The 12,383-nt window shown below is 43.6% G+C and overlaps 1 protein-coding gene across 1 annotated transcript in view; it reads right to left on the reverse strand.

Moving 5' to 3' along the window:
- Nucleotides 1-12,383, reverse strand: part of HMCN1 (hemicentin 1) — a 185,926-nt gene that overhangs the window by 117,662 nt on the left and 55,881 nt on the right. Inside the window, exons 10-11 of the mRNA XM_065745659.1 lie at nucleotides 6,334-6,455; nucleotides 1,789-2,064 (exon numbers count right to left, since the gene is read on the reverse strand). Coding sequence (XP_065601731.1) covers nucleotides 1,789-2,064; nucleotides 6,334-6,455 — 398 coding nt within the window. The remainder of the gene's footprint in view (nucleotides 1-1,788; nucleotides 2,065-6,333; nucleotides 6,456-12,383) is intronic.

Raw genomic sequence — 12,383 nt, forward strand, 5'->3', positions numbered from 1 at the left:
CACCAAGTCCAAGCTAGACAGCCTCCAAGCAGGGTTAGAGAGGAAGAACATTAAAACTGACCAACCTGATCAACCTCAGGAGGCACCAGTAAGAGTCAGTTGCCCCTGTACGAGGAAGGAAAACGAAAAGAATCTCAACTCCATTAGAACAGAAGAAAGAAGAGGAGGAGAAAGTAGAGGAATCAGACAGTGTAAAAGAAGAGGAGGAAAAAGGTCCAGAGGAGTGACTCTGAGATCCAAGGTATCCAGGAGGGCTGAGATCCTCAGTAAGATCACAGTCACCAACACCTAGGAGCTGAAAGAGTAGAAGGTGAGAAAGACATTATCACCATTATTAATCAACCTCTGAAAATGAATGAAATTCGAGGTTTGCGAGAAGACTTTTCACACCAGCCAAACGAACCTACTGTCACCTGGTTACTTCGCTGCTGGGACAATAGGGTCAACAGTGTGTGACTAGATGGTAGAGTAGAGAAGCTCACCAATTGGGTAGCATTGCCAGGGACTCTGCCAATGACAGAGGCACTAGTACATGCCAGAATGAGTCCTTCGCTCCCAGGAAGCGGATGTTGATAGGTGTGAAAGAAAAATATCCCTTCAAAGATGATCTGATGCCTGAGAAAAAGAAATAGTCTGCTATGGAAAGAGGCATCCATTATTTGAGAGAATATGCTGTGGTGGAAATGTTACACAACCCTGGATTCAATCATGACAAACCAGATCAAGAGCATGATTCTGACAGAATCAGGTGTACACCAAATATGTAGCATATATTCACTGCACCAGAAAGGTATGCCAGTACATTAGCAGCAATTTATGGCAGAGGGGAAAGAAGACCCCTTATAAATGAACTGATTAATAAACTTCAAAACATTGAGTTACATTTAACCCCTCTACAAGCTCTTGTTTCAGCCATTGCAGAATTAACTGAAAAACTGGACTGAATGGAAAGCAGAATAATAGACGAACTGTCAACCATGCTTTATCCTGATGGAACTGACCATGGTGGTATTAGATACATCTGACGGAGCCAGAATTCCCAAAACAGCAACATCTCAGCTGTCAAAAGAAGATGTTCTCCTGCTCAAGCAAGTGACAACAGCAAGACTATGTCATGTATTGCCTTGTGGCGTTACCTACGTGACCATGGAGAAGATATGAAAAAGCGGCATTAAAAACCCACTCCTGCACTTCAAGCACAGGTAGAAGAGTTATAAGACTTATCAATCACCAAGGTGAACTTCTCCAAAAAAGTGATTGCTCCAGTGGCTGCTGGACATGCAAAAACCATAAGGACAACAAAGATAACAAATAGAGGGGCCCTGTGTCCAGCCAGGGAGGGAAAGGGGATAATAGAGTATATGAGACTGTGTAGATTCAATGGCCTGGCAAATCAGAACTACAAAAATATAAGGACACTGGTGCACAGTGCACACTAATGCCCTCGAGTCACCAAGGGACAAAATTAATTTATATTTCTGGGGTGACCAGGGGTTCCCAAGAGTCGACCATGTTGAAGGCTGAAATAAGCCTCACGGGTAAAGACTGGCAAAAACATCCTACTGTGACTGGCCCAGGGGCTCCATGCATACTTGGTATTGATTACCTCAGAAAGGGGGTATTTTAAGGATTCCAAGGGTTAACGACGGGCTTTTGGAATAGCTGTTGTAGACACAAATAACAGTGGTTTCATAAACAGACATAAAATACAGAAGTTACCACAAGATAAGCTCACAAGAAAGATAAAGAAAGTTAAAACCATGTTAGAGTACGCTTGCATGCAGTTACCTTGTACTGTAAGGAAGACAGACACTGTGGTAGAGCCATCCTTGTTAGAAGCAATGCAGTTGTACTCGCCAGCATCTGTGAACTGTACTGCTTTCACCTCTAAAGATAGGTTGCTCATCACCCTCATCCGTAGGGGATCCTGGAGACGAACATCCCTGCCATTTCTCTGCCAGGTAAGATTGTAATGCAGAGTGCTTACAACCAGGCAGGTCAGAATAGCTCCTTCCGTAAGGACAGCTGTGACGTTGTTAGGAACTTGAATCACGGGTGGAGGCTCTGCATAAAAAGAACAGAATAATGAACAAAATAAGGAGAGAAACTATTTGGGAACCTTTGAATCATTTGTGGACTCTTGATAAGGTAACTTCACATATACCACAGCAGAAAAAAAATTGTAAAAAAATTGTAATATTGTTTTAATACTGAGTTTCATATCATGTTTCTGAAGCCATAACTCAGTTTCCTCATTTCCCAGTGCTAAGTTATATGACAGATGACAAGAACACATGATTTATGTGGAAGAATTATGATACAGAATCACAGAACCATTAAGGTTGGAAAGATCACTAAGATCATCTACTGCCAGCCTGTGACCACACTAAATCGTGTCACCCAGAGCAACATCTACTCGCTTCTTCAAAATCTCCAGGGATGATGACTCCACTACTCTCCTGGGCAGCCTGTTTCAACACCTCACCATTCTGAAAGTTTTCTTAATATCCAGCGTGAATCTCCATCAGCACAACTTAAAGCCATTCCCTCTTAATCTTATCACAGGTTACCTACAAAAGGAGCCCAACCCCCACCTCACCACAACCTGATGATTTCAGGTAAGCTGCAGTATCTCCTCTGAGCATGCCTTTCTCCAGACTGCACGGTCCCAGTTCCTATGCATGCTATGCATGACACAAGGCCCACACAAAAGCTCTGCTGAAGTTCCTTGTGGCCATGCTCATGCCCCTGAGCATCTGCAATATGCACAAAGCAGACTGGGTCCCAGTAGCTGGCAGAACATCCCTCAGCAGTTTCCAGGCACATTTTTGGTAATTTCAATCTTTTTCTTATCTGTACATATGTTTTATTTCCTCTATTTGTTGTTCTGCTCTACTCATATGTACATTTTTAATCATGCTCCTAGAAGGATGCAGCTGAAATAACTTAGTACTGGAATTTAGCTTTGAAACCATAAATACTAAAAATCAAAGCTGCTGTCTTGATCCTGTTGAGATATCACTGATAAAGGAGAAAACAACACCTAAACGCTATAGAACACATACATTCCATATACATTAATGAAGTGTTACACTGTGAAAATTAGATTATATATATAAATCCTATTTGTTTTCTTTTTCCTCCCAAACTAGTTCTTGAAAAAAAAATTTGCAGTGAATAATGTTCTGACCAAGGTGCTTTAACAGAAATAAGATAGCTGTAAGAGCTATCTTACTTCCAAATCTTCATCAATACATGGAAAGAAAAAAAAAATTAACCTAAGTAAAACAAGCTTAAGAGAAAAGAAAATATATCTATACTTAGGGGTGAAAATTGCTCCTAAACTCAGAGCCAACAATAACTTTTCCTTGCTGAAGTCTCCTGTGGGGCCTCAAGCATGGTTCACAAACCTTCAGCTAGCTCTCTGCATACCAACAAATCCCTCATACGCTGCCTGTCTGGGTGTGCAGCTCTGCTTCCCAACACATACAACCCCTAGCAGCCTCCATTATTATTACCAGTACAGTGTACGTTAATGCAGAGGAGAGCTGCTTGAGATCTGCTTATTGAAACTGGAGTTTCACTCTTACATTTGAAGGGGTCTTGTAGAAGAGAAGACAAGTCTTTAAAGTTTCACACCGGAATATCAAGTATGCTACTAAAAGAAACTCAAAACTAAGAGAAAAACAGACTAAAACCCCTATCTTTTGTCTGTCAGTTCAGTGTACGTATATTTTAGCACACAACAGCCACTTACAAAAGCAGCATGCACACAGCAATCCCCTGGTCAAGCTCTTAACTGAGGTACTCTGAGTACAGAGAATTTAGTTTGTGCCTGCACAAACTAACAAGCCATCTGACATTTTAAAGATTTAACACTGGTGAGAAAGACAAACTAAGTGTTCACTTCTCCTGAAACTAGAAAGTGTTGACAGTTCCAGTACCTTTCACCCAGCAGCTGGCAAAACTGATAATACACTGACTGTCAGCTGGACAAACTAAGGACACTTGAGAAGATTGTTCATATAAAGAAGTTTCAGATAATTCTCTTTCAAATACATGCATAGAAGGCTTTCAAAAGCATCTCCCTCACGTTACTTGTCTGATAGTGAAGAGAGCTAAATGCTCATGTTTGCACAGGGTATCACTCTCAATGGACAGATCTCACACTGCTTTGTAAATGAGACGATTCCACAATTTCCCCCACTCATTCCCCCTTGATTCTCAAGTGCTACAAGTGTCACAAGAGAAAAGTCAGGATTCTCTTTCATTCAGTTCTCTCTACAAGGAAGAGGATGGCTGCAACTTCCTGACCAAGAATTCTTATGCACACAGTTTGAGCCAAAATAATGAACTAGTGCTCAGCTAGGACTCAAGTACTGATGTTACTGTTCTATTATACTTGAGTGCTTTGTCTGGCTAAAAGGACATTCCTCTTCTCAGATTACCACCAGGTATAAGAGGGCTGTTTCTCTACAAACTTCCCCTTGCATTAAACCAGTGATGTCAGGCCCCCCAACCCCCACATTCTTATACTGAATTTCTGGAAAAAAACATGGTGAAGGTATACATAAGTCACTGCCTTCAACTACTGAAGGGGATGTAAAAACAGAAAACAATCTGAGTCTTCTTAGAGCACAGAAGAGTACATGGTTGTAATTTCCCACGCTGAATATTACAACTAGACCGTTCTGTAGAGGGCAGTTTACTATTGAAAAGGCGGCCCAAGTAGTTAAAAGGCAGTCCAAGTAGTTAATGTGCAAAGGTCTCTCCAACCCAGTTTTCTGACTCCAGATAGCTAGCCTCAATTTGCTGATGAAGGATAATAAAAAAAAAAGATGAAAGATAAATAAAAATCTCAATTTCAAGCAGTTACAGAAAAACTTAGGGCTGAATTCAAGCTCCTGTTCTGAGCTATAACTAGCCTCACTGCCACCTGTGCACTGTTCCAGTATCGTCTCTATTCCAGGACAATAATTTACACCTCCACATAGATTCATAGAATTGTTTGAGTTGAAAGGGATCCTTAAAGGACATCTAGTCCAACTCCCCTACAATAAACAGGGACATCCACAGCTATATCAAGTTGCACAGAGCCTGGTCCAGGCCTCTCCAGGGATGGTACATTCACCACCTCTTTGGTCAACCTGTTCCAGAGCCTTACCACTCTCATTCTAAGAGACTTTTTCCTTATACCCAACCTAAATCTCCCCTCTTCAAGTTTTAAACCATTTCACTTTGTCCTGTTCACAACAGATCCTGCTGAAGAGTCTGTCCCCTTTTTTCTCATAGTACTCCTTTAGATACTGAAGGGCTGCTGTTCCCAGGTCCTTGTCTTCTTCAGGTTGAAAAGCACCAGCTCTCTCAGCCAGTCCTCATAGGAATGGTGTTCCAACCTTTGGATCATTTTTGTGGCCCTCCTCTGGGCGTGCTCCAACAGGTCTATGCCTCTCTTGTACTGACTCCACATCTGGGTGCAGTACTCCAGGTGAGGTCTTGCCAATGCAGAGTAGAGAGGCAGGATCATCTTCCACCACTTGCTAGCTGCACTTCTTTTGATGTGGACCAGGATACAGTTGGCTTTCTAGGCTGTGAGAGCCACTGGCTCGTGCCTAGCTTCCTGCCTACCAGCGCCCCCAGTTCTTTTTCAGCAAGGCTGTGCTCCACCCTTACATCTCCCAGCTTGTACCAAGAATGGGAGTTGCCATGACCTAAGTACAAGACCTTGCACTTGGATTTTTTGAACCTCTCAACTCAACCCTAAGTCTGGATGGCATCCTGCCCCTCAGGCATCCCTTGGTATCATCTGCAAACTCACTGGGGGTGCACTTGATCCCACTGTTGATGTCACTGATGAAGATATTAAAGACCATCTGTCCCACTACTGATCCCCAAATGAAACTACTGGCCACTAATCTCCATCTGGACATTGAGCCACTGACTGCCACTCTCTGGGTGCAATCTCACACTCAGTTTCTTGTCCATCAAACAGACCACTCTTCAAATCCACATCTTTCCAATTTGGAGAGAGAGACGTCACGGAGAACCATTTCAAAGGCCTTACTGAAGTCCAGATAGATAACATCAGTGGCTCTTCCCTTATCCATAGAAGGCCAAACAATCAAAAATAATTGCTACAAAGCAAATCCCATGTTAACATGCAATATCAGTTTCTGCTTAAAATTCAAACTTGCATACATGAGCAGTAAAAGAACAAGCTTCCAGTTCCAAGTATTTTTAATAACTTTTTATTGGCACCAAGTGTTATTTCTCTGTTAAACATTCCAACACAACAAATTATCATAATTAAATACAGGATGAACTAGTGCCAACCTGATACATCCAGAAATGTCTGTGCACATCCAGTTCCTGCAGAACTAGTTGCAATACATTCATAGGAACCTTCATCAGACAAGGAGAGTTGGTCAATATCCCAGCTCATATTTGATGATTCTCTGGAGAAAGAAAAAAGTATATTCACTAAACTTCTGAGGGAATCAAGAGGTACAAGAACACGGTCTCCTGACTGCAGGCATAGGTTTTCACACGCAAGGGAAAATCAGATCCTCTGCTGAATCAAACTAGATCTAGCTTTATGGATTTTATTTAAAGATAAATATTAGTACCATATACTTTTTAGAAGTATTGAAAAAGGCAAGTTTTTGCTGTAGATGTTTGATTGAAACATTCCAAGATGTGTTTAACGTATGTCAATAGTTGCCACAGTAATGCACTATTTGCAGTCATTTCCCCAGTTGATCATAACTTTGTGCTGTATTCACTACTCAAGATGCTGTCTTTCCCTAATACTCATCAGCTTCTATGTATAACTAGTATGCAGTACATACCATGCTTGTAGCTCTTACTAAACAGACTTTCAGGTACAGATATGAGCTACACAAAAAGAAGGCTGTCCTTCAACAGAAAGTTTCCCCTCTCTATATGCAAACACACTCGTAGGTTCATAGAACAGAGAAAGTAGCACGCACCTAGGAGTGACTTCTAGGTGACTACATCCAGTCAGCTCTTTCTGCCTTTCAAACTGTAGGGAGTACCTCCACATCAAACAGTTGAAATCCAGCAATGAAGTATCCATACAAAGATATTTTAACTTCAGAGTTACAATGAGGACAGCAGAAGTTGTGACAGGCTCTAACAATACCAACTGAATTTTCTGCAGATTTATTGCCTACCCACACACACCCAAAAAAAAAGTGCAACAACTATACAGACAGAACCAATGGATTCAAGAATAAAAAACAGATGGCAAAGTACAGAATAGATTAAACTAACAAAACATGATTCCAGAGAAACAGTTGTTTTTTCTTCCCATAAACTGTGCAGGGACAAAGCTGATGGGTAATAATAGTATTGTGTATTTGTCACACATAACGTTAAAGAGGACAACAAGAAGAAGAAAAAAACAAGTTTACTGGTATTAAAAAAAGAATCATAGAATCATCAAGGTTGGAAAAGACCCACAGGATCACCTGGTCCAACCATCCACCCACCACCAAAAGTGCTCACTATAAACCACATCCCTCAACACAACGTCCAGACATTGCTTGAACATCTCCAGGGTCAGTCACTCCACCACCTCCCTCAGCAGCCCATTCCAGTGCCTGACCACTCTTTCAGAGAAGGAGTATTTCCTAAAATCTAGCCTGAACCTCCCCGGTACAGCTTGAAGCCATTCCCTCTCATCCTTTCACCAGTTACACAAGAGAAGAGAGGCCAACCCCCAGCTCACTACAACTTCCCTTCGGGTAGGAGCAATGAGGTCTCCCCTGAGCCTCCTCTTCTCGAGACTGAACAACCTCAGCTCCCTCAGCTGCTCATGCTTATGCTCCCTCATAAGGCCTGTGCTCCAGACCCCTCACAAGCTTTGCTGCCTTTCAACATGCTCCAGGGCCTTAATGTCTTCCTTGCAGTGTGGGGCAGCACTCGAGGTATGTCCTCACCAGTGCTGGGTACAGGAGGACAATTACTACCTTGTTCCTGCTGGCAACACTGTTTCTGATGCAAGCCAGGATACCCTTGGCTTTCTTGGCCACACGGGCACACTGCTGGCTCATGTTCAGCCAAGCATCAATCAACACACCGAGGTCCATTTCCTCTGCACAGTCTTCCAGCCACTCTGCCCCACGCTTCTAGCCTTGCCTGGGGTTGTTGTGGCCAAAGTGCAGGATCCAGCACTTGGTCTTGTTGAACCTCATCCTATTTAATATCTGGGCTGAAGCCAATCTGTCCAGAGCCCTCTGTAGGGCCTCACAGGGCCCCCCCCAGGCAGATCAACACTTCCAGCCAACTTGGTGTCATCTGCAAACTGACTCCAGGTCATCAATAAAGATATTGAAGAGGACAGGCTCCAGCACCGACCCCTGGGGAACACCACTTGCAACCAGTTGCCAGCTGGATTAACTCAATTAACCACCACTCTTTGGGCCCAGTCTTCTAGCCAGTTCCTTACCCAGCCAAGACTGTAACATGTCCAAGCCGAGGGCTGCCAGCTCCTGCAGAATACTGTGGGAAACAGTGTCAAATGCTTTGCTGACGTCTAGGTGAACGACAACAACAGCCTTTCCCTCATCCACCATATGGGTCACCAGATCATAGAAGGAGGTGAGGTTGGTCAAGCAGGACCTGCCCCTTGTGAACCCATGCTGGCTTGGCCCGACCCCCTGGCCATCCCACACGTGCCACATGATCTCCCTCAAGGCAATCTGCTCTATAACCAAGAAAATTCTCTTAAATCTTAAGATTCAAACCCACTTTTTGTATAAAAACATTCAACAGACACACAGATGATGACAAATGAAAAAAACACTGGTTCAGCTGCAGTGTCCCAGGGCTCCCAGTGGTCTGTTGCTATGGTTTAGAAACAAAACAAATGAGCATAAGAATACCTAACGTATCTTTAACAAGAATTTCCACATCATGGGAAAACACCAAATTAACAATTCCTTTATTCAGGCAAACAAGATGGAGGCAGTTATTTATCAACTCAAATAACTTCTGGTATAATTAAGAGTTGAATACTGTAGCAGACAACCCAATCTGTATGTTACAACACAAATGAAAAGAGTGGTGACCTTACTTGGCTTCCTGGAAATACTCATACTTCGTAGTAATTTGAAATAACCTAATACATTATATATCAAATCTATGACACTTAGTAGAGCAATGCTGACAAACTGAAATAGTAGCACTGCCAGAACTAAAGAATAAAAAGGTACTTCTTCCAAGTAAAAAATGAGAAACTTGTTTTCTTCACGAAAAGTATGTCAGAAGTGAAATAATGTGATCCAGACCTTTCTTATTCTTAAATTCTACTGTATACCAAATGTAGCGCACAGAAGTCTTAAAAATGGAAGCATAAAAGGGAACACATCCAGAGAAGAAACCCTTGTGAAACACAGACCTGTGGTGATCTAAAACAACAGCAGCAATCAATAGCACACATCTCAAGGCACCTGTGGCACACCCATGCAGTAACTATACACAACTCTTTTCAGCACGTTTTACTGTGAAAACTCAACACCTTCCACAGCATCAAGTCATTTACTTATGCTAATATTTGGCCACTGTACTCACTCCACTTGTCTTGTACAGTACACACAATTTGCTGATCAAGATATTTAGCTACTCTGTTCAGAAAACACTAGCACGCTCCCTTAGCCAAAGTTCTAAGGACCAAATCACACCCTGGTTATCAGTTACTGTGAAAACCACTGACAGGGAGCACAGTGCTAGTCATGTTGTAACTAGCCTCAGCTCCTTCCCACCAGAAGCCGTCCCATGTTGCATGATATCTCCTACTCAGGAAGGAAAGGACAGCAGCAACAGCAGCAAGCTCAGGCTCACACAAATGAACTACAACCAAAGAAGCCTTCTCTTCTCCTATCACACTACTAATGCACGTAACTAGCTGTAAAAGGTGAAGGTAACAAAAAGAATAATATCAAAAGGTACTATTAACAGAGATACTTTATAGATGGTGTAATTTAGAAAGGTTATCAAGATGGAAAAGAGACAATTGATGTAAAGTGAAACGTTCATCCGTCTCCGAGGGGAAAACTCCACACGGGAAGGATCTCCAACAATCTCTCCCCAGTGGTGGTCAGCCCTTAAATGGAGAATGGGAGAGGTGGAGTCAGACTCCCCCTCTTCCAGTCACACAGGTGAACTGTCTTCACCTGTGCTCCCACAGCTGACTCAGTGCTCACTTCAGGTGACCAATCAGTGTCTCAGGCCGTGATTCAACAGTCCCATACACTCCACCCCTTACAGCATGAACCAATGATCGAGTTGATTAGGGGGTGTGACTTCCCCAAAACAGACATATGACACATTGCAATGCTTATACAATTGCCCATCACAATGCATACTGTTAATTCAAAATGAGTGATAATTGGTATATGGTTCATGTTCTTTCTTGGGCCACTGCTCAGTAGTTTTTACTGGAGGCATGTGGCCACGTGGTGCAGGTCCAACCTCTGCTCCATCAGTCCCAGGTGAGCCATCACCGGGTGTTGCACATGATCTCACAGCAACTCTGGAACTCTTCAGTAGTATTTTGTACCTTCCGGTGATTCTAAAGACTCACAGGGAATTATATAGATGTTTCAGGGGTACCAAGAGGAAAAGGTCTGCCCTCCAGGGCAAGATACAGGCCATATTCCTACCTTGGGTCAACATTTCAGCTTGTACAGGGGCATGCCCTGGCCACCTGTACCAAACCTTTTGGCCCAATGTCTTGTGGCTGCACAACTATATCAGGCACCAAAGGGGGTGTCCTGATCTGCCACAGGGACATGCAGGGTCCCTCTAGCAATACTGGAGAGTTTACCACAATATTAGCAGGCTATGTACCAATTACCAGAGGGACTACCAAACCTCCCACCTCCCATAATCTCCCCCAAGGTGCAAGTAGGCCATACCACTGTAGCCCTGCCTGCACTTTCCAAGGCCATTTTATCCTATGGGCACCTGGTTCTAGGTTCTCAGGGGCAGGGAGCAGAAGATTGTTCTCACTGCCAATCTGAGGTCTTACCCGATTATCGGTGCCCATAGATTTGGATCCTAAGCGGGGAGACCCATGTTGTTTGTACCATTTTTAAGGCACTGGGTCTTCCATTTCTAGGTCTTTCATTCAGGTCACACAGGGTTTCAATGGAGTCTCTTTGTCCACCCCTGCAGAGACTGAGAGTCTGTGTTCAGGTCAGCATTGAGAATACCATTATAGCATTCAATAAGGCCTGCCCCCATTGAATTGTATGGCAGGTGGAATCGCCTTTCAATGTTGCTCTCTTCTGCCCAACATTATATCACTGAACCCATAAAGTCCCTTGGTTGTTCTCAGTGACTTGCACTGTCCTGTAGCCAGCCATCAATCTTCTGAATGCTTTTATGGTATATACCTGGTTCACTTTTGGTACTGAGTGGGCCTGCATTAGCCCACACGCGGCACTGATGCAGGTTATGGCATACCTCACCCCCTCAGATCGAGGGAGGGGCCCAATGTAATCCACCTGCCTTCTCTGTAGAAGACTGTGTCCTCTAGCAAGATGGGCTGTTGTTTCATGCAACGACCTCGGTCTCATCCTGGAGCAAGCATCACAGTCTCAGCACACCTTAGTGATAATGGATAGTTGTATGGGCAGTCCACACGCTTCAGTGGCAGCCCACATAGTCTTTTGTCCAGCATGCCACAGCTATTGGTGCAACCAGCAGGTGATGTTCACAGATGGTGAATTCTCAATCCATTGTACTCAGGCCAGTGTGTTGTCTTCATCATTTACCAGTGACTGTTGGAGTTACAACAAGAAACGTGGTAGACACGTACAGTTCTGTGTTTAACTGTATTTCACATGTCTAATCACATGTCTTTGCCCCATATGGGTCAGGAGTGGATAGTCCTGTCCTGGGTAGCCCACTGCACAATCCAAAGAGTGAGCCCCTGGTATACAGCCCAACTATCTGCGCAAATATTCAGGACACGAGGACCAGATTCTTTGGTTATAACCACCCATCTGGCTCACAGCTCTGCCCACTGGCTACTCTGACCATCCCCCTCTTCAAACCAGATTGTGTCAGTGAAAGAATGGTATGCTACTGCTCTCCACTTACTTGGGTTGCCCTTGCTGGACCCATCCATGCACCAAGTGTCTTCAGGAATGGGATATTTTCCTTCTAGATAGGACTCTTCTCTGGGGAAGCGACCAAAGTTTCCTTTGTTGCATATCACTGTGATATGTCACTGGGCCTAGAATTGTTTGAACCTCTTCTTTCAGTGGTGATGATGACATACTACACCTCTGACTGAGATAGGTGACCCATCGTGCCACTGTCTGTGCCTGGGCCACCCTACCTTAGGAAAGTGG

Source organism: Cyrtonyx montezumae, unplaced genomic scaffold (genome assembly GCF_038088225.1).
Source record: "Cyrtonyx montezumae isolate F1298 unplaced genomic scaffold, pur_monq_1.0 scaffold_1, whole genome shotgun sequence".
NCBI lineage: Eukaryota > Metazoa > Chordata > Aves > Galliformes > Odontophoridae > Cyrtonyx > Cyrtonyx montezumae.